At 40.3% G+C, this 22,184-nt stretch overlaps 1 protein-coding gene across 3 annotated transcripts in view; it reads left to right on the top strand.

Annotated features, from left to right (window-relative positions):
* Positions 1-13,725, top strand: part of TMEM192 (transmembrane protein 192) — a 32,856-nt gene extending 19,131 nt beyond the window's left edge. The window contains exons 4-7 of one of the 3 annotated variants that reach the window (XM_086703929.1): positions 1,588-1,722; positions 9,022-9,124; positions 9,683-9,866; positions 11,697-13,725. In XM_086703929.1, coding sequence (XP_086560055.1) covers positions 1,588-1,722; positions 9,022-9,124; positions 9,683-9,821 — 377 coding nt within the window. In that variant the 3' untranslated portion in view covers positions 9,822-9,866; positions 11,697-13,725. Of the gene's footprint in view, positions 1-1,587; positions 1,723-9,021; positions 9,125-9,682; positions 11,302-11,696 lie in introns of those variants that run through there. The other 2 variants (XM_086703930.1, XM_025922381.2) reach the window with 2 other exon arrangements.
* The last annotated feature ends 8,459 nt before the right edge of the window (positions 13,726-22,184 follow it).

A 22,184-nucleotide genomic window follows, 5' to 3' on the forward strand; every position in this document is an offset into this window, starting at 1 on the left:
TTGGTTGGGAGATTGTTAGTACATTTTCTTAAGGGGCAAGCTGCGAGTTCATCCACTCAGTGATGTTCTCAGTGGAAGCCGCAGGGCCATGCTATAACAGAGAAAGAAGCATATTATAGAGATGGCTGATTTGACTCATCATGAAAGGGGTGACATTTTTACTGTTCCCTGGGGTAGAGTTTGGCTTATATGTTGAACTGCTGATATGTAGTACTTGTTTTGGGCCAGAAGATGTCACTATGACCTTTCCTGCCACCCACAAAGATAAAAGCAAAACCCATTTTTAACTTAAATGAATTATGACAAAAATAATGTTCAAGTGACCGGTCTGGAAATAGTATTTTTGAAGCCCACCAAAGGATTGTCTAATCTTTACCTTTCCTCTCACTTTCAAATTCTTGCTAATATGACCCTTAATCTGTTTCTAAGCAATCGGACCCTTACTTTAATCACAAATGGCAACACTTTTATGTTGCTCATATAAGGAAGGACCCAGAAAATCAAAGAGATTGGGGCGGGTATTTACCTTGTTTCTATTTTCTTTAAGTATTTTTTCCTTATATGAAGAATAAAAAGGTAAATCTATGAAGCTGTAGAATTTCCAGCTAATCAGATGAGTGTAACTATTGTTTTTATCGCTGGTGATACTATTGTCAGATAGTGATTAGCTTCATCCTGATACTTTTTCTCTATAAAATTGGAGATATAATATTTATCACACAAACTCTATTGTAGGAGGAAGTGAACAGTGCCTAGTAAGCATTCAAGAAAGGGTAGGTATCCCCAGAATTATCAGAATAATTCTGATTTCGTGTAATCCTTCACAGTTGCAAGCACATTGCCATACAACCCTTGCTCCAAGCAGGTCCCCGTGGCAAACTCCGTCATACACTACGCTATGGCAAGACCTGGGCTCTTTGCTCCAGAATTGTATTTTTCTTCTGTGTTATATTTTGATGGTCTTCAAAACCAAGTAATAGGTATGCTGAGCCAGGAGTGGGGAGGGGGAATAGCTCATATTTATCAAATACTTGCCATTATAAGTATTTTTCACATATTAGCTCATCTATGCCTCACAACAGGACTGTGAGCAAGGTCCGGTCATCCCCATTTTTCAGACGAGGAAGTTGAGGAGCAGAGGTATCAGGTCACTTGTCCACAGTTAGCAACGTGTCCCGGAGTTCCACCCAGATGGTGCGGATAACTGCAACATTCTTAGTCTCGCAGCAGTCTGTGTTGTTGCAGTTTGTCACCAGCATGGGCGACCAGGGTCCTCATGCCTCTGGATTCTGAAGAACTGGGCTAATGCAAAGTTCTACGAACTGCATCCTTTCTCAAATGCACACAAGACTCAACACATATGCCATTGCGAATAATTTTATAAAGCAAAAAATCATTTTTTAGCTTTTAAGTATTATGGGGCATCATTAACTCAGACGGGTTGGGGTTTTTTTCCTCAAGAGAGCAGCAATTTGGGGCTTTTGTCCTTTTGCTCCCTTGACTGCTCAGTGTAAGTGGCCCCGTTGCAAGCCTGCCCCGGGGCCGGCTCTGCGCTCTGCTGACTCTGAGTTTCTTTCTCCTCCTCAGGCAACACGGCTCTTCTCCTCGTGCTGTGCGTGCAGCACTCCTTCCCGGAGCCCAGCAGGTTGTATCCTGACCTCATCCTGGCCATCCTGGCCCTGGAACTCATCTGCTCCCTGACATGTCTGCTTACTTACACAGGTGAGAATTACAACTACACAGTTGGGACAGACCCCTTTAACTGCTTGTTCCATCCCTGATAGTGGGAAGTTTGCTGTTATCTTTGCAGCAGGGCGTTTCTAGTAGCTGAGAGCCTCTTGAGCACCTCTACCTCTCGTTGCTGACCACATCCAGACTTCCTCAATTTCAAACCAACAGGAAGATACCAACGAGTCACGTTTCTAAATATGTGTCATCAACAAATCTTGGTCAACTCAAGTAATGCCTGATCATTAAAAAATACAAAAACATGGGGCGCCTGGGTGGCGCAGTCGGTTAAGCGTCCGACTTCAGCCAGGTCACGATCTCGTGGTCCGTGAGTTCGAGCCCCGCGTCAGGCTCTGGGCTAATGGCTCGGAGCCTGGAGCCTGTTTCCCATTCTGTGTCTCCCTCTCTCTCTGCCCCTCCCCCGTTCATGCTCTGTCTCTCTCTGTCCCAAAAATAAATAAACGTTGAAAAATAAATAAATAAATAAATAAAAAATACAAAATACAAAAACAAAAGAATTTTAAAAACCCACAAACATTTGCTTCCTCAAAGGCAACTGAAATGTAATTCTGGCATTAAATTTAAAATAATGAAATACAGGGGCACCTGGGTGGCTCAGTCGGTTAAGCACCCAGCCCTTGACCTCGGCTCATGGTTCGTGGGTTCGAGCCCCATATTGGGCTCTGCATTGGCAGTGCAGAGCCTGCTTGAGATTCTCCCTCCCACTCTCTTTGCCTCTCTGCCATTTCTGTGTTCTGTCTCTCTCTCTCAAAATAAATAAATAAACTTAAAAAAAAAAAAAAGAAAAGAAATACAGGGATACGTGGGTGGCTCAGTTGGTTAAGCATCCAGCTCTTGGTCTCAGCTTAAGTCTTGAACTCGAGGTGGTAAGTTCAAGCCTGTGTTTGGCTCCTTGCTGGGTGTGGAGCCTGCTAAAACATAATAATAATAAAATAATAATAATAATAATAATAATAATAATAACAAAATACAAAGTAAGTAAGTAAATAAATAATGCATACAAAACTGCATTTAGCCTAAACTTCCTTTAGGATAAACTATTTATGAACCCATATTCTAAATTTAGAGCTGTCTGAGGGTTGGTCCGTTTGTCTGTCTCTCTCTGTCTCTTTGCCTCTCTCAGAACTCTCAGTGGTAAAATTAAAGTAAGCCTTAGATACGTTAACATGAAAAATAGATGGAAGGATACTTTTAACAGAAAAAAATTCAAGCCCTGGAAAAATCTAGATTTCATTCCTGCTGCAATATTGGCATGCAGTACAATCTGTCCATAACAGTAGCTAATTTTTACCCACAAACATATGGCCAACTAATCTTTGACAAAGCAGGAAAGAATATCCAATGGAATAAAGACAGTCTCTTCAGCAAGTGGTGCTGGGTAAACTGGACAGCAACATGCAGAAAAATGAACCTGGACCACTTTCTTACACCATACAAAAAAAATAAACTCGAAATAGATGAAAGACCTACGTGTGAGACAGGAAGCCATCAAAATCCTCCAGGAGAAAGCAGGCAAAAACCTCTTTGATCTTGGCCACAGCAACTTCTTACTCAACACGTCTCCAGAGGCAAGGGAAACAAAAGCAAAAATGAACTATTGGGACCTCATCAAAATAAAAAGCTTCTGCACAGTGAGGGAAACAATCAACAAAACTAAAAGGCAACCGACAGAATGGGGGAAGCTATTTGCAACTGACCTATCAGATAAAGGGTTAGTATCCAAAATCTATAAAGAATTTATCAAACTCAACACCCAAAAAATAAATAATCCAGTGAAGAAATGGGCAAAAGACATGAATAGACACTTCTCTAAAGAAGTCATCTAGGGGTGCCTGGGTGGAGCAGTCGGTTAAGCGTCCGACTTCAGCCAGGTCACGATCTCGCGGTCCGTGAGTTCGAGCCCCGCATCAGGCTCTGGGCTAATGGCTCGGAGCCTGGAGCCTGTTTCCAATTCTGTGTCTCCCTCTCTCTCTGCCCCTCCCCCGTTCATGCTCTGTCTCTCTCTGTCCCAAAAATAAATAAAAACGTTGAAAAAAAAATTTAAAAAAAAAAAAAAAGAAGGCATCCAGATGGCCAATGGACACATGAAAAAATGCTCAATATCACTCATCATCAGGGAAATAAATCAAAGCCACAATGAGATACCACCTCACACCTGTCAGAATGGCTCACATTAACATTGGTGCATTGTTACATTGTAACATTGTTTCAATCTCCTTTGCATTATTGGTGGAAATGCAAGATGGTGCAGCCACTCTGGAAAACAGTATGGAGGTTCCTCAAAAAATTAAAAATAGAACTAGCCTATGACCCAGCAACTGCACTACTAGGTACTTATCCCAGGGATACAGATGTGCTGTTTCAAAGGGACACATGTACCTCCATGTTTATAGCAACACTATCAACAATAGGCAAAGTATGGAAAGCACCCAAATGTCCATTGATGGATGAATGAATAAAGAAGATGTGATATATATATACAATGGAGTATTACTCAGCAATCAAAAAGAATGAAATCTTGCCATTTGCAACAAGGTGGATAGAACTAGAGGGTATTATGCTAAGCAAAATTAGTCAATCAGAGAAAGACGAATATCATATGACTTCACTCACATGAGGACTTTAAGGCACAGAACAGATGAACACAAGGGAAGGGAAGCAAAAATAATATAAAAACAGGGAGGGGGACAAAACATGAGACTCTTAAATATGGAGAACAAACAGAGGGTTACTGGAGGGGTTGTGGGAGGGGAGATGGGTAAGTGGATAAAGGGGGCATTAGGGAATCTACTCCTGAAATCATTGCACTATATGCTAACTAATTTGGATGTAAATTAAAAATATGAAATTTGGGGCGCCTGGGTGGCGCAGTCGGTTAAGCGTCCGACTTCAGCCAGGTCACGATCTCGCGGTCCGTGAGTTCGAGCCCCGCGTCGGGCTCTGGGCTGATGGCTCAGAGCCTGGAGCCTGTTTCCCATTCTGTGTCTCCCTCTCTCTCTGCCCCTCCCCCGTTCATGCTCTGTCTCTCTCTGTCCCAAAAATAAATAAAAACGTTGGAAAAAAAAATAAAAATAAATAAAAATAAAAAATAAATAAATAAATAAAAATATGAAATTTAAAGGTAAAAAAAAAAGTACCTAATTTTCTGGCACTGCTCAACAGTTATTTTGTGACAATAAAATATCTTGTCCATTTTGAAAGAGATCATTTCTCTAATTATGAAGGACAAAATCACATAGGTCTCAGTTTATGTTTCATTTTACTGGTTTCTTTTTTTTTTTTTTTTTGCATACCCTTAGGCCTATAGAAGAGTACTTAGAATGTGAATGGAGTGACTAGTTTGTAAATGTGAAGGATGTCACATTATTGACTGATCTTTGTAAATTTTTCTGTAGTTATCAGCTAACGATGAGACAAATTATGTAGAGGATTACATTTGTCCCTCACTCTAAAAACATAAATTTGTTGGGGGTGTGGGAGAGGGGAAAATGGGTGATGGGCACTGAGGAGGACACTTTTTGGGTTGAGCACTGGATGTTGTATGGAAACCAATTTGACAATAAATTATATTTTAAATAAGTAAGTGAGTAAGTAAGTATCATACCCACTTAACCTCCCAGAAAAGAATGAGACTTTAGTTTTAAAGTAAGGTTTATTTTCCAATATATAAGAAACAGCTTGCTGTGTCGGTAAAGTGATCCATGTGACAAATGAATATTGAATTACTTTATTGATTAAGATCAGGTCCATTCTAAACACATCTGTCAAATGCTGTAAATGAGGTGATAGTTTAGATCTGAATATGGAACTAGCATGTTATGTGCCATTATCTCTACAACTTTTCTTTACTGTGAGGGTGCAAGACTTCTTGTATTAAAGTGTTTTCTGTAATACCTGTGGAATGGTCTATGACATACAAGGAGGTAACAGTCATATTCCAGATACCATTTGAATGTCATCATGTAAATAAGAGGAAATTAATACTGTTTAAAATGTAGTCCAAGATTTATTTCTCTATATTGTACCTTTTTAAAACAAAATTTTTTTTTTAATATTTATTCATTTTTGAGAGACAGAGACAGAGCATAAGCGGGGGAGGGGCAGAGAGAGAGGGAGACACAGAATCCGAAGCAGGCTCCAGGCTCTGAGCTGTCAGCACAGAGCTCGACACAGGGCTCAAACTCACAAACCCGCAAGATCATGACCTGAGCCGAAGTCAGACGCTCAACCTACTGAGCCACCCAGGCGCCCCTATTGTACCATTTTGAAAGAATTTGCTGTAGCATTTTTAATTAATTATAAGCAAAATAGGCAATGTTAAAAACAAAAAGACAAAAACCTGAGAGTGTTTAAGAGGTAAAGGAAACAGATGTTCCAAAAATCCTGACTGGAATTCATTTTCACAGTTGGACACAAATATATCAGTTACATGGAACCTAAGCTTAAAATAATTTTATTTTATTCTTTTCCATTTATTTTAATCCATTGTCCTCCTAATTAAAAAGAATTGCTTTATTCTATACTCTAAGACTTAATGGCATATTTTATCTTCATTCACATTAAATTTTAAATTTTTATCTGAATAAAAATGCCATTAAAATTGTTTAAATCTCAAATAATATGCTTCCTAATGTTAGAAAACCTGATAATTGGTATTTCAGACCTGTAAAGTAAATAGATGGTTTACACAGGGAAGTGTTTATAATGATAATAATTATAAACTTCGGGTTTCTGCAAATATTGAATTGCTTTGGAAGATTCAAGTATGACTGTTTTACCTCCACGTCGTCAATAGTAGGCTTAACTTTTTAAATTATAATGTTCCCTTAAATGTACTGTAGGTTCTGATAGGAGAGATTTAGGGAATAGCTTCTAGAGACAAATGTTGCTTTTGTTCGGTGTCATAGAAAATTTAAGATAGGTTCCCTGATATATGGATTTTTCTTGCTTCTCCATACTGAAATGATTTTAAACGATAGTGAGTTTTGGGGTGCCTGGGTGGCTCAGTCGGTTAAGTGACTGACTCTTGATTTCGGCTCTGGTCATGATCTCACGGTTTGGGAGTTCGAGCCCCGTGTCAGGCTCCATGCTGACAACCAGGTTCATGGGTGGCCTCCAAACTGCCACATCCACTGGGTCCTCTTCATGTCTTCATCTTTGTGGCAGTGAACAGTGACTGCGCTTTCCTCATGCTCCTCCTGCCTTTGCAGATTCGTTTTCTTTACTTCTTTAATATTGGTAGGTTTTGGTGTTCCCTCGTCTTTTTTCATCCTACATACTCAGAGTTACCATCTGTACACTCATGGGCAGCCCTCAGATGAACAGAGCCACCCAAACCTTTACATCCATCTGCTTAGTGATAATTTCCATCCAAGTGTTCCAGTGTACCAACAAGGCAGAGGTGGAACATCTTTCTCTTCTCCCAAACCTTCCCCATCCCATCCCTCCTCCCCATCTCAGCTAGCAGGATCAGCCTGCACCTTTTAATCAGAAACCTAGACATCCTTTTGGATTCTTCCTTCCACCTTACTCTCCCAGGGATCAATCATCAGTCCTGTTCAGTCTGCCTGCCTCTCAAACTTGTCTCTTCCTTTCCTCTGTCACTGCCACTGCCTTAAGTAAACACTCATCACATCCTGTGTGGACAATTCCCTTCCTCTGTCCTCTTCATTTGTATTCCTTACTCCTGCCAATATAATTGTATTCATAAGTAAATTCAAATCATTAACAACATCCCTGTTCAGAGTTTCCTTTTTTTTTTAAGTTCCTTTTTTTTTTTTTTTCTTTTTTTTTTTTTCAGAGAGAGAGAGAATGTATAAGCACCAGCAGGGGAGAAGCAGAGAGAGGGAGAGAGAGCTGACAGCGCAGAGCCTGGTTCAGGGCTTGAACTCACAAGTCGTGAGATCATGACTGGAGTTGAAATCCAGCGTCAGATGTTTAAAGGACCGAGCCACCTGGGCGCACCCCTGTTTAGTGTTTTCTAATGGCCTGAGGAAGAAAATCTGCCAATTTGTTGTGGCATAAAAGGCTCTCCATGAGCTGGCCCTACTCATCCCCGCTCTTCAGGGACGATGACGAGATGCTTTCAATAACTTGCATTTACTCTCAGGGCAAAATTTAATGCCTTGGCACGGCAACACCAGTCACTCATATCTTCCCTACCTAAGTTTCCACCCCCTCATACACACATACACCTTGTCAAGGTCTTAAGTATTTGTTCAGGCTCTTCCTGCACCTAAAACACCCTTCTTCTCTACTCCTCTAGTCTGTGTGATTAGTTCTTGTGTTTTCTTCAAGTGTGGACGCAAGCCCTACCATCCTCCCTCTCCATGATCCTCCCTCCCATCCCACTGCTGCTGAGTTAAGGGGCAGCTTTCCAGGGCTGTCACAGCTCCTTGTGTAAGCTTTGATTTTTGTTCTTTTCTTTTCTTTTTTTTTTCTTTTCTTTCTTTCTCTTTCATTCGTTCGTTCATATATTTATTTTGTAAGAGAGAAAGAAAGCATGTATGAGCAGGGTAGGGGCAGAAAGAGAAAACCCCAAGCATGCTCTGAGCTGTCAGCACAGAGCCCGACTCAGGGCTTGAACTAACAAACCATGAGATTATGACATGAGCCAAAATCAAAACTCAGACATTTAACCTACTGAACTACCCAGGAGCCCCTTGGTTCTTTCATACTGCCTTGGAATGTAGACTTATCATCTGTATTTTTCTCTGGACTAGTAGCTTTTTTATAGGGTAGTATCAACAGTGAAGGCTTCAAAGTTTTGGTTCCTGGATTAGAAACCTGGCTACTTGTCTACAGCCATACCCTGACATGCCTGTTCTTGTCTGATCTTGGAAGCTAAGTAGAGTCAGGCCCGGTTAGTACTTGGCTGGGAGACCTGGCTACTTAATTTAACTTCCCTGGACTTCACTTTATTGTGGAAAGTAGGCATAATAAGAACCTCTACTTCAGGGGATGGTTCTGAGAACTGAATGAGGCATTCCATGTAAAATAGTTCACCTGTGTTTTAAATTCACAAAGAAATCATAGCTGTTATATTATCAATGGTAACAATACTGTCTGTATACCCAGTGTTTAGGACAGGCCTGGCACATAGACTTTCAAAGGTTTGAGTACATCAATAAACAAACCTGTTTATTCATTTTATGAAGCATTTTTACCCATATTAACTTACTTGAAAAGCATAGCCAATTAATGGAATTTGAATAAGTGGAAATACATTTTTTTTCATAATTATCTAACCTGACAATGACTTTATTATTTTAGTGAAAATTCGGAACTTTAATAAAGCCAAGCCACAGCCTGATGTACTTGAAGAAGAAAAAATCTATGCTTACCCCAGCAATATAACCTCGGAGACTGGATTCAGGTAGGCTTTGGGTGGGGTGTAAAAGACTAGAGAGAGAATTATAAAAATTTTTCTCCCCTGGAAATTTAGAAAACATTCTAATGCTTGGAGTTTATTATTATGCATATGTGCCTTTTTTGTTTGTTTGTTTTTGGTAGAAGTTTATTTATTTATTTTGAGAGGAGGGGGGAGGGACAGAGAGAGAGGGAGGGAGAGAGAATCCCAAGCAGGCTCTGCACTGTCAGCATGGAGCCCAATAGCAGACTGGAACTCATGAAGCGTGAGATCATGACCTGAGCTGAAACCAAGAGCTGGGTGCTTAACCAACTGAGCCACACAGGCACCCCCATGCATATGTGCCTTTAGAATTAAGTTCCATTTGCTTAATTCCATTCAACTGTAATGAAACCAAGTCTAATGAAAGAATCTTATTTTGGGATATTGCCTTGGCTTAAAATATCTTAAGAAAGAGTCACAAATACAATATGCTGTACTGAAAACTATTAGCGACCCATTTGCAAAGAGACCAATGAGTATTGGTGAATTTGTGCAACCCATTAATATCCTGATTGTTTGCAGGACTATTTCAAGCCTAGAAGACATCGTTGAAAAGCAAGGAGACATAATAGCGTACCTGAAGCGACACAATGCCCTGTTGAGTAAACGGTTGTTGACTTTCACTTCCTCCGAGCTAGACTCTCCACCTAGTAGAATGTGAGAGACTCAAGGCCAAGACAGCAGGTGCAGAGAACTCCAGAGTAACGTAAGACTGACTGACAAGCTGTCCTGGGGAATTGCAGCTTTTGCCAGATAACATTTGACAATTTTTGTTGGAAACCTGAATTTCATTTTCACCTGTGTGGCTGTTCAGTATGTGGGACCTGCGGGTCACTTGAAAGGTACTTCATAGGTAACTCAAGGAGGTCTGTTTTTGCACATTTTATAGTTGTTTAACTGTCTGGTTTACCATAGGATCAAAAGTATAATTTAAACACCTCCTCGCTCAATGCTTGTACCACATGACATTAGAACCCTGTAATAATTTGGTTATTTATATAGAGGAAGTCTGACTCGATAATCTATTTTAAACAGGGTTTTGATCAAATAAGTTCTTTCCATTCTTAAACTGATGAGAGAAGTCATTGTTTCTGGTGATTTATGTTTTTTCCCCCTTCAGAGCTTTGTCATGTACTTGACATGCTCATGTGGTTTGGGATTACAGCATGACCTGTGCTGCAGCTTTTATGAAGCATTTCCTCACTGTAGGACCAAGATCTCACTAGGTGATTTCCTATGCAAACTCCTACAGTTTTCCATTCTCCAGAAATAAGATACTGAGTTTACATGGACCAGTGTTAGACTGACCAGTGTTGCTTGTTACATCGGCAGTACTTTTCATTAGCAACGACTGAAATACTTAAGAGAAAACTTGAGAACTTTCCCTTTATTTTTTTTAATTTTATTTATTTATTGAGAGAGGTGGGGGACATGCACAGGACAGGCAGAGAGAGAGAGAGAGAGAGAGAGAGAGAGAGAGAGAGAATCCTAAGTAGGCTCCACACTGTCAGCACAGAGCCCAACATGGGGCTCAAACTCATGAACTGAGATTATGACGTGAGCCAAAATTAGAGGAGTCAGACACTCAACCGACTGAGCCACTCAGATGCCCCCCTACCTTTATTTTTACCCTTCTTCAAGAAGTTGCCATAGATTTCAGTATTGACTGTGCCTTGACTAGATCAAGAAAGATATGTTCTGTGACTTTAATTTGGTCTAAAAAGGGAAAGAGGACCTTTTTTAGTCTTGGATTATACTTTTTTTTTTTTTAGGTTTTATTTATTTAATTAATCTCTGTACCCAGTGTGGGGCTTGAACTCACGACCCCGAGATCAAAAGGCTCACAATCTTCCGACTGAGCCAGCAAGGTGCCCCTTGGATTATGCTTTTAAATTATAGGAATAAAATGTCATATAAACTTATATAGATATTAAACATATCTCATTCTCCAGGGAAAATGAAGCACTTTATGAGTAAAGGGCATTATTTCCCCAGTTTTCCTAGTTTGCCCTTTTAATTTATCCATTTGCTATTAGCACCTTTATATACTGCCCTAGAAAGCTTAATATGAGGAGAGGGGATATTTGTGATTATGTATGTTGGTCACTAGCTGAATAATATTTCATTTGAAAACCCTTAAATATTAAATATTTCATTTGAAAACCCATCCAGGTACTTATGGAGGCCAAACACCAAGCTTCCCTTAGATATAGCGGTTACTGGACCATTCTAAAAGTTTTTTTGTTTTTTTTTTTACCAAGGTAAAGGTGATGGTATATCCCCTGTAGGCAATACCCTTGAATCCCCAAATGACAACATCTGCAAACTAAAGCCGAAATTATATTTTTAAGATTTAGATTGTATCCAAGTTTCCCGACTTCTCTCTCCCTCCTCCCCCTCCCCCTCCCCCTCCTCCTCCTCCTCCTTCTTTTTCTTTCCTTCCTTTTTAATAAGTCTATCTCAAAGTCATTGCCTTCTCTGGAAATCTGTCTCTGTGTTCTGGCAGAAGCCATAAACTGCCTCTGTTGGTTTGCAGCCTCCTTGGGAGCTTCCTGGGTATAATCTGAAACTGGCCCCACATAGAGGACAGAGAGCAACCAGAGAGAGAGGCAGAGCACTCCAGATTGGCAAGTAGGAGGTTTAATGAACAAGGGAACTTGTGTACAAGGCTTGTTTTGAGAGGCAGGCTGTCAGGTAAACAGATCTCTGCATCCACCCACCAGAATCTTAAGTTTATAAAGAGGCCTTAATTGGCCTCATATACCATCCGGAGGTCTCAACAGCACGTTATTCTCCCAAAGCTGTGTCCTCGGAACAGCTCCCACCGTGAGACGGTGGGCAGAACGTCTATCCCAAGGACAGGGGAGGGGTGAGCAGCCTCCGATTGTCCAAGTTTAGCTAATGGGTCAGTTGGCAGTCATGTCCAACAGCCTTCAGCTATTTTCCTTTTCAAAAGGAAAACACCAGTGATAGACGATTCTTATTTAAATTCATTTAGATCTATAGTCAGTTTCTAAGGGTGTATAGGATGAACTTTGGTTTACAGAGAAAGATACAGTTAAAAAGTTAGGATGCTCAGATTCTGATGTGATGTCTGTATAACCGCAAAGACTTCTCTAAACTCAATCATGAAAGTACCAAACAATGAGCAAAAATGAGATGAAGTATCAACTAGGAAAACAGGATAATGAACAAAGCACTTTAAATGTTAAGCATTCTATTCACCAGGCAGGTGGTGTGGTGGTACAGCAGACACAAAACTTAAGGAGACCCTGGTTTGTAAGGAGGAAGAGGACTAGGATTTCTAGGCTCTGTGCTAAGTGAAATAATGGCTATAAGCCCGAGGAACTATTGGAACTTCAGGCCAGGGCACCCTGGCAGGGAAGGGGCTGTGGGAATTCCAGGCAAATGAATGAGTAAAGGAGCAGGGCAAACAGCTGCAGAGATCGCAAGCGCTGTGCAGTTGAGTGTGAAGCACGACATGGGAGGAGAGCCGGACAGCATCAGATCTGGGAGAGTACCTTCTTGTTCTCTGTGCTGAGCGGCCCGCCCTGGAATGGGGTCCACTGAAGAGTCTCAAGCAAGGAAGTGACGGAGTCAGTTTTATTTTCAGGAGCATCAGATTGTAGTACAAGGTGGAGAAAAAGTAGATGGCAGAAAGATTTGGCCCTGAACTAGGGCAAGTATAGTAGCATTCTATTGAAAGTACATATGTATATATGTGTAACATAGATGTCTGTAATTTGGGGATTTTATTTCAGAGGACAATAGCATCATGACTTATATGTTAAAAGCTCATTTTTTAAAAGAGCACTATCGAAAACTATAAGGAAAAAAACTATCTGAAATCCCACTGCTAAGGAATTGTACCAGTTTATACTGCTTGTTGTCCCATACTTTCACCACCTGTGGGTATTTTCCGTCTATATTAAATTCTAGCCCTTCCAATGGGTTAAAATATATATATATATATATATATATATATATGTATATACGTATACATATATATATATATATATATATGTCATTGTTTCATATTGCATTTCCTCGAATGCTAATGAAGTTGAGTGTTTTCCCCCATATTCTTTGACCTTTTATCAATCTTTCGTGACCTGTATATATCATCAGGTCTTTTGCTTATTATTCTCCTGGAATACTCTTTTCCTTAACAAACATAATCTCACTTTATATATAAGGGTAGTCCTCAGTTTCTATCTGTTGGAAATATTTCATTGTTCTGTGTTCTTCTGCTATGATCTCTTCAAACACTGCAGCCTAGATTTTATCTGCTGCAGCCCTGGTGAAAAAGTTCACACAAATACATCCCTAAAAGCCACATCAGATGTTTCCTTGTGTGAGAGCCAGCAGTGTCTTGAGTGAATTTTAATATACCCAGCTTCTGAAGGTCCTTTTCCTTCTTCCAGGGATTCAGACCCAAGTCTTACATGAATCAAGCTAATTCTCCTTTTTCCTTTAAGGCAGCATTCTCGAACCTTGCCACTATTTTTTTTTTTTTTAACATTTATTTATTTTTGAGAGACAGAGTGAGACGGGGCATGAGTAGGGGAGGGGCAGAGAGGGTCGGGGCAGGGGGAGCGGGGGGGGGGGGGGGCGGGCGGGGGGCGCGGACACAGAATCCAAAGCTAGCTCCAGGCTCTGAGCTGTCAGCACGGAGCCCGTCGCAGGGCTCGAACTCACGAACTGCGAGATTATGATCTGAGCCGAAGTGGGACGCTTAACAGACTGAGCCACCCAGGCGCGCCCAACCTTGTCACTATTGACATTTCAAGTTGGATTGCCTTTGTTTTGAGAGGCTATGCTATGAACTGTAGGATGTTTATTAGTATTTCTGTCTCTAGGATGCCACTACGTACCCCCAGTTGTTACAGCCCAAAATGTCTCCATAACATGCATTTCATTTCATGTAACACTTAGCATTTAATTCAGAACCGACCATGTGCCCGAGTGTATCCTAGGTGCTGGGAATTCAGGGGTCAGTAAGACAGAGAGGGTTCCTGTTCTCATGGAATCTGCATGCTCATGATGGTGGTGGGGGGCGGGGGGAGTAGAGGAAAGATGGACTTAAACACAGTAGACAAGTAAATCAACCATTGGGTTTGATAAATTCGATTATTCTGTAAATTAGACCTTGTGGAGTACTCTTATGTTGCTATGACTTACAGAGAAAATTGAACTTCTGTGTACTATAGCCTTTCAGAAAATCAAATGGCAAATGAAATGAACTTTATGTTCTTCTTCCTCCATCCTCTTTACGGAAAAGACTTACTTTAATGATCTCACAACTTGATCAGAGATGCTTTTAGAAGTCTTAAATTCTTAAGGAAACAAACTTTGAAAATATGTCAATCACAAATCACAAAAATCTCAAAACATTACCTAGGTTTCTTAAGGAAAATTGTTTCTTTCTTTTTTTTAATGTTTATTCATTTTTGAGACAGAGAGAGGCAGAGTGCGAGCTGGGGAGAGGCAGAGAGAGAGGGAGACAAAGAATCTGAAGCAGGCTGCAGGCTCTGAGCTGTCAGCATGGAGCCTGACGCGGGGCTTGAAGTCACAGACCATGAGATAGTGACCTAAGCTGAAGCCGGCTGCTTAACCAACTGAGCCACCCAAGCGCCTCCCTGCTCCTTTTTTAAAATTAATTAATTCATTTATTTTTAATTGCTTTATTTCTAAACCAAGGAAGCCTGTCTCTAATTCTTCTCTTCACGTTTTCTCTAATCTAGTCTTACTTTTTGCCCTACTACTCCACTGAAACTGTTCTTGCCAAGGTTACCAAGAAGGCCTTTCTGTATTGCTTGAGCTGGGGATGAATGCATAGGTCTCTCCTCTTCCTTAGCCTGTGAGCGGCAGGAGACTCAGCCGAGCACTCCCTCCATGATTCATCTTCATTTGGCTTTCAAGACACTGCAAACTCCTGGTTGTCTTCCGACCTCACTGGCTTCTTGTTCTCTCTCCTTTGCAGGTTCCTTTTCTTCTCATTGTTAGTGTACTCCAGAGCTCAGCCCCTGGGCCTCTTTCTTCTCCGTCAGGACTCACTTTCTTGGTAAACTTGTGTCTTTAATACAATCCGCAAGGTGGCAACTCCCAAATGTGTACCTCTGGTCTTTTTAAGACTCCTATACCTAGCTCCCTCATCTAGCCCTCTACGGTAACATCTAAGACATCTCCAACATAACACATCAAAAGCCAGGCTGTCCTCCACAGCCTTCTATCTCCATAGTGACAGCTCTTCCACCCCTCACACCTATATACAGTCTTCGGGCAAATCCTGCTGGCTTTTCCTTTAAAATAGATCTAGAATCCATCATCCTCACATGGATTATTTTAATAATCTCTTAAGTGGTCTTTTGGCTTCTAACTGCCACACACGCCCTGCTCCCAAAACATCAGTGTTTAATATAGTAGCAAAGAGATTCTTCTAAAACACCCATCACGTTACTCTAATGGTTCCCTATCAGTAAAAACCAAAGCATGGCATTGACCTCTAGGACTCTAGAGAATCTGCCCACCTCCCACCCTTCCCTCCTCTCTTCCTACTCTTCTTTTACTTACTCTGTTTCAGTTACATTGTGATTGTTGGACTGTGAGACCCATTTCCACCTCAGACCTTTGCAGTTGCTGTTCCCTCTACTTAGAATTAGCCATTTACATATATCCTTCCTCCCAGTCTTTGTTAAATGTTACTTTCTCAGTGAAGCCTGCTCTGGACCACTATTTAAAACCACAGCTTTCCCCATACTCACCATTTTCTATCTTCCTTACCCTCGTAGGGGTTTACACTGTTACCCCAAAACATGCCACTTTGGCTTATTGATTATTTTGAATTAAAGATACTTGAGAAACAGTGACCCTCTCAGAAACTCTGACCCTCCCCTTTCCCCCCTGAAAGATTATAAATGTCCCATGTGAAAGCTGTCTGCCTTGTACGAGGAGGGTAGAAGGCATCCTTATGACCAGACATGGGGTTTAAGGCTAAAGAGACTGTATAAACAAGCCTTGATAATTCTTCACCCCAGTTTACTATCCCTAAGCCCAAGCCCCTTTGTCTTGTCAGTTTTTCACAAATGTATTGTTTCTTTGTCTAAAAGGTTTAAAGGCTTCCTGCTATGAGTCTCATCTTTTTTATGGGGCTCCTGTATGTATGAAATTAAATTTGTTTTTTTTCTTGTTAATCTGTCTTATGCCCATTCTGTTACCAGACCAGCCAAAGAATCTAGAAGAGAAGAAGGGAAAATTTTTCTTCCTTTATACCCTGTTTGATTCATCCCCCACTGTACTTATCTCCTACAGTATGATATAATTTACTCATTTGCTTGGTTTCTCTCTCCTGATTAGAATATAATCATATCAATTCAAATTTAAATGGTAAAAAAAAAAAAACAACATTATCCTGCATAAGATTTTCATTTGAAAAGAATGCTACAGAAAAGAAAATCAGTAGAAAATATCAGACATGTTTCCAGTAACATCAGAAATGAGAATGTCTACACTTACTATTCTAGAGGTTTTAACAAAACATGTGTATAAGAAAAACAATATGGAGCTATATAATTTGAAAAGGAAGTGATAAAATTAACACTGTTTGCAGATAACATGATTGAAGATGCAGAAAACTCCAAAGAACCTACTGGGAAAACTATTAAAAACAAACAAACAAACAAACAGAAATGAGAGAATTCAAATTCAGTAAGATGACCGGGTGCAAAGTTAATATGTAAAAATCTATTGCTTTATAGAAGCAACTACCAGCTAGAAGATACAATTCAAAAAAGACCCCATTTATAATAACAACAAAAAAGACTAAATACCTAGATCTTTTTGAAGAAAAGTTAAAAACACTACTGAAAAATAAGACATGAAAAGGCATGGCGTGTCCTCAGATAGAGGCTTGACATCGTAAACACGGCCATTCTCCCTTGGTTAATCTATCTATGAGGACTAATGCTCAGCCATAATATAATATCATATCATAATATAATATCAGCCATACTATAACAGTAATGATTAAAATAGTGAGATACTGCCCACAATCAGATCAATATAACAAAAAAGGAAAGGGACAAACAGACCGAAGTGTATATGGGAATTTAGGATATAAAAGGTGACAATTCAAATCACCAAAAGGTTAGCTCATTCAGTAAATGGTATTGAGACAACTAGGTCAACCATCAAGGAAAAACACAGGTTTGTGAAAGGATTTCCATCTGACATGGAACTGGAGGATATGAAATGGAGAACCTCACACATGCACCTTCAGAAGCATGGAATTTAAGAACAGAGACTGATTTCTCATAAATGCCAGATGTATAGAAGACTGAGACTTATCTCCTGTCCAGTGAACATCCACCAAGAAGCTCTCCCCATCCTCAAGCCAATGAGCTTCTTGTTTGAACTCTGGCTGGACTAGACGCCCCCACCCCCTCCACCCCTGCCTGCTCTGTACTTCTTGCCCATAAATACAAACCATCCCAAGTCCTCAGCAAACTTGCCTGTAGATTGCTAGAGCATACATTCCCTGAAATGCAATTCTTGTGCTGTTGCCAAATAAACTCAATTTCTGGTCATTTGAGCTTGTTGCAGTTTACCTCCTTATTTGGGTTAACAGATTATATCCCTGCCTTGGAATTCATATCTAATAAATTACTGCTGAATCAAAGATTTCATGGTTTCAAGTAAAACTACGAAAGTACTATAAACAATGGGAGAGGTTTTTAAAATCACTTCAGAGTAGGGGAACTTTTTCTAAGATTGGTATAAAAGCCATCAGTGAAAACCCTGATATATTTAACTACATAAAAATTCAAATTTCCCCTTGGCAAAAAGTGTTATGAGAGGAACGAGCCAAAAGTTAGAAGACAAATACAAAAATGGGTAAAAAAAATATTTACAATTCATGTCACAGAGTGTGATTTGTGATTTCTAAGAAAAATACATTTGGCATAGAGCTCCTAAACCTTGGAATCTCCTAAGAGCACTGGGAGTACCTTTTGTTAAAATAGTTGGTCTTCCAGCAGATTCCCAAATAGCTCTAGGACCATAAAAGTGAAAGGAGTGTCTTGTTATTCATAACAAGCCCCTTTCAACCACACCTGGGTTTACATGTTATTGAAGTGCCTTTTGGAAACCCCCCTAAGGATAGGGACTAGTTGCCTGTAAGACCAGCCACATGATTTAGAGAGCTGGGACTCTCTACCAACCTGTGGGGAGAACTGGGTGGCTAGAAGACAGGTGGGAGCCAGACTTCATTGTATATCCCTTCCTATGTTTTGAATTTTAAAACTTGGTATTTTTTATTTTTATTTTTTAAATTTATTTATTTTGAGAGAGAGAGAGAGAGATGAGCATGAGTGGGGGAGGGGCAGAGAGGGAGACGGAGAATCCCAAGCAGACTCCATGCATGCTTAGCATGGGGGACCAACTTGGGGCTCAGTCTCAAAAACCATGAGATCGTGACCTGAGCCAACATCAAGAGTCAGACACTTAATCAACTGAGCCACCCAAGTGCCCTATTCAAATGTTAAATTTAAGATTTACAAAAGCACAGCAAAGAAAAATAAAGGATAAATACACGCACCTCACAGATGAAACACAGTGGCGAAAATCCACCTCATTACCTATCAGGGAAATAGAAGTTAAGGTACATTTGCAAGTCACAGTAGCAAGAGTGAAGAGATTGGTTATATCCAAGTTTGGTGGGAGTGTGCACAATGGATTTGTCAATAATGGGCAAATAAGTGGAAAAGCATTCTTAGTGGTAATTTGACCCAGTAATTTTGACTCCCAACAATCTTTCCTACAAAAGTATTCATATATGAAAATTATATGAGCAAATACACACACACACACACACACACACACACACACACACACACACACACCCCAACATGAAATCATGCCTCTAATACACTGCTAAGTGAAAAAAAGCATATTGTCCAATATATTTGTATAATGTTTTGATATTCCCCTTAGGTTAAGAATTTGTGTGTGCATGTGTGCATGCATGTGAATCAAGACAGAAGTAGGTCCAGAAGGATATAAAACAAACTTAGTAGTTCACACTGTAAAGAGTGAATGGGAGTGGGAGAATGAAAGGTAGAAGAGTTGAAGAAGAAGAATAAAAGTAAAGATTTTTGGCTTTTTATTCTGCTTCTGTATTATTTAAAATTTGTACAGTGACTTATTTTCTAATGAATAATGTTCAACATATAGTAAATAAAAAATGTAAGTTACAACTCAGTATATTTAATATAACTGCTTTGTAAGTAATAGTGCATAGCATACATACAAAGAAAACCTGGTACTTGAAAGTAAAGATGGCGTGGATTGAATATACAAAGTTACTACTGATTCCTCTGCTAAAATGATAGTAAAGAATGTGTTAAGCTGGGCATCTGGATGGCTCAGTCAGTTAAGCATGACTCTTGATCTCGGCTCAGGTCATGTTCTCACACTTCATGAGATCAAGCCCATCAGACTCTGAGCTTGGGATTCTCTTTCTGCCTCTCACCTGCTCATTCTCTCTCTCTCTCAAAATAAATAAACATTTTTTTTTTTTAAAGAATTTGTGGGGCACCTGGGTGGCTTAATCGGTTAAGCATCTGACTTCAGGTCATGATCTTGTGGTTTGTGGGTTCAAGCCCCGCATCCAGCTCTGTGCTGACAGCTCAGAGCCTGGAGCCTGCTTCAGATTCTCTCCCTCTCTCTGCCCCTCCCCCGCTCTTGCTCTGACTCTCTCTCTCTTTCTCTCAAAAATAAACATTAGAACAAAAACAATTTTTAATAAAAAATAAAGAATTTGTTAAAGCATAAACTCACAATGACAGAAGAATAGGAAACAAAAGGCCTTATTTATTTTTAATGTAAAAAAATGTTTTTAATGTTTATTTTTGAGAGAGAGAGCATGCGAGCACACACACACATGACCGGGGTAGGAGCAGAAGGAGAACATAGAGGATCCAAGCGGTCTCTGCATGACAGCAGAGAGCCAGATGTGGGGCTCAAACTCGCAAACCGTGAGATCATGACCTGAGCCAAAGTCAGATGCTTCACCGGCTGGGTGCCCTGACAACTTCTTAAAATGTAAAGCAGCAAACCCTTCTAGAGTGTTGCCAGTTCTGCTCAAAGTGTGGCTGGTCTCTGGTCTGGTGCTGGCAACTGTAACCAATCCATGAGAAGAGAAGGCTCTTGAGCCAGTATGTAAATCAACTGTCACTAAGGATTAAGATTAGATGGCTTTTTTTCATAGCAAGATTTCTGAATAACAGAATCCGTGTGTTGGTTTAAATTCTAGTGTATGCTCCTTTCTCCTAGAGGACCAGTTACTATTTGTTAATAGCTCACGGACTGGCACCTGAGCTTGTGGCACTGATCTTTGTTAATTGTCTTTACTTCTCCGATTCTCTCCTGAACCCACATTTTTGTCAGGCTTTTGCCTCTACTGCTCCACAGAAGCTACTGTAGGCAAGGTCACTAGAGACTTCCGTGATGCTCCGTCAGTGCTCACCTCTCACCGTCCTGGATCTCAAGAGCATCTGAGTTCATCATACCCTCCTTGATATACTTGCTTTACTCAGCTTCCAGGTCACCACAATCTTTGGGTTTCTTGTCACCCGACTGGCAATTTCTGCTGTCTCCTTTGCTCTGTCCCTGTTTTCTACACCCAGTTTTAACATTTACATACAGGAAAATTCACTGTTGCTATGAAGTTCTATGACTTTTGAAAAATGTATAGATAACATTGTCTGACCAATACCGCCATAGTAATAGGTTGAAACTCTGTGCAGGGCGAGATGAGGTGGATGTGAGGGATTTTTGCTTTTTGGCTTTTTTGGCTTTTTTGGGTTTTTTAAAAAATTTTTAAGTAAGCTCTATGCCCAAAGTGAGGCTTGAACTCAGGACCCCAGTCAAGAGTCACTTCCTCTACGGACTGAGCCAGTCAGGGGCCCCTACATGGAGCTATTTTGCATGTGGGACAGATGTAAATCTTTGGGTGCCAGAGAGTGGGCTGTGGCAGACAAGATAATGGCCCCCCCTCCAAAGATGTTCATGTCTTGATTCCAAGAAACTAGAGGTTAATGTAATGGCAAAAGGGACTTTGCAGGTATAATTAAATTTCATGAATTAAGTATCATGAAAGATGGAGAGATTATCTCAAAGTGCTTGGGTTGGCCCAGTGTAACTTAATCACAAGGGTCCTTATAAGGGAAGAAAGAAGGCCGGAGAGCAAGAGTCACTGAAGATGTTGTAAGGGAAGTAGAACTCAGAGCTGCTACACTGCTGGTCCTGAAGATGGAGGAGGGACAGCAGGTGGCCTGTGGCCTCAAGAAGTTGGAAAAGGCAAAAAGGAAATACTCCATTTCTTTCCGAGAGCCTCCAGAAGGAATGCAGCCCTCCCAACACCTTGGCTTTAGGACTATTGGCCTCTGAACTGGAAGATCATAAATTTGTGGTAAGCCACATACGTGTGATTAATTTGTTACAGCAACAACTGGAAACTATTACAAGAGAAATAGTTCTAACAGCCCTTTCCCCCCAAAAATCTACTTCTACATTCCCTTTATAATCAAACCCTCCCCTGACTATTAACCACTGACAAGGATTGACCTGTTTTCTAGCTCTATAGTTTTGTTTTTTCTGGGTCATATAAATGCCATCATATGGTATGTAACCTGTTAGGTCTGTCTTCTTTCCCTCAGCATAATACACTTGAGATCGATCCATGTTACAAATATCAATAGTTCACTCCTTTTTAGTGCTGAATTAAGTATCCCATGAACATACCATCGTTTGTCTATTTCTCAGTGCAGACATTTGGGTTGCCCCCGGTTTTGAGCTCCTATGAATAAACCTGTTATAAACATTTGCTTTAAAGCGTTTGTGTGAATTTCATTTAAGTGATGTTTTCATTTCATCAGGGTAAACACCTGAGTAGGATTGCTGAGTAATATGGTTTTATAAACCTTTACCTTTATGAGAAATTGCCAAACGATTTTCCCAAATAACT

Source organism: Puma concolor, chromosome B1 (genome assembly GCF_028749965.1).
Source record: "Puma concolor isolate L17-30 chromosome B1, mPumCon1.1.hap2, whole genome shotgun sequence".
NCBI lineage: Eukaryota > Metazoa > Chordata > Mammalia > Carnivora > Felidae > Puma > Puma concolor.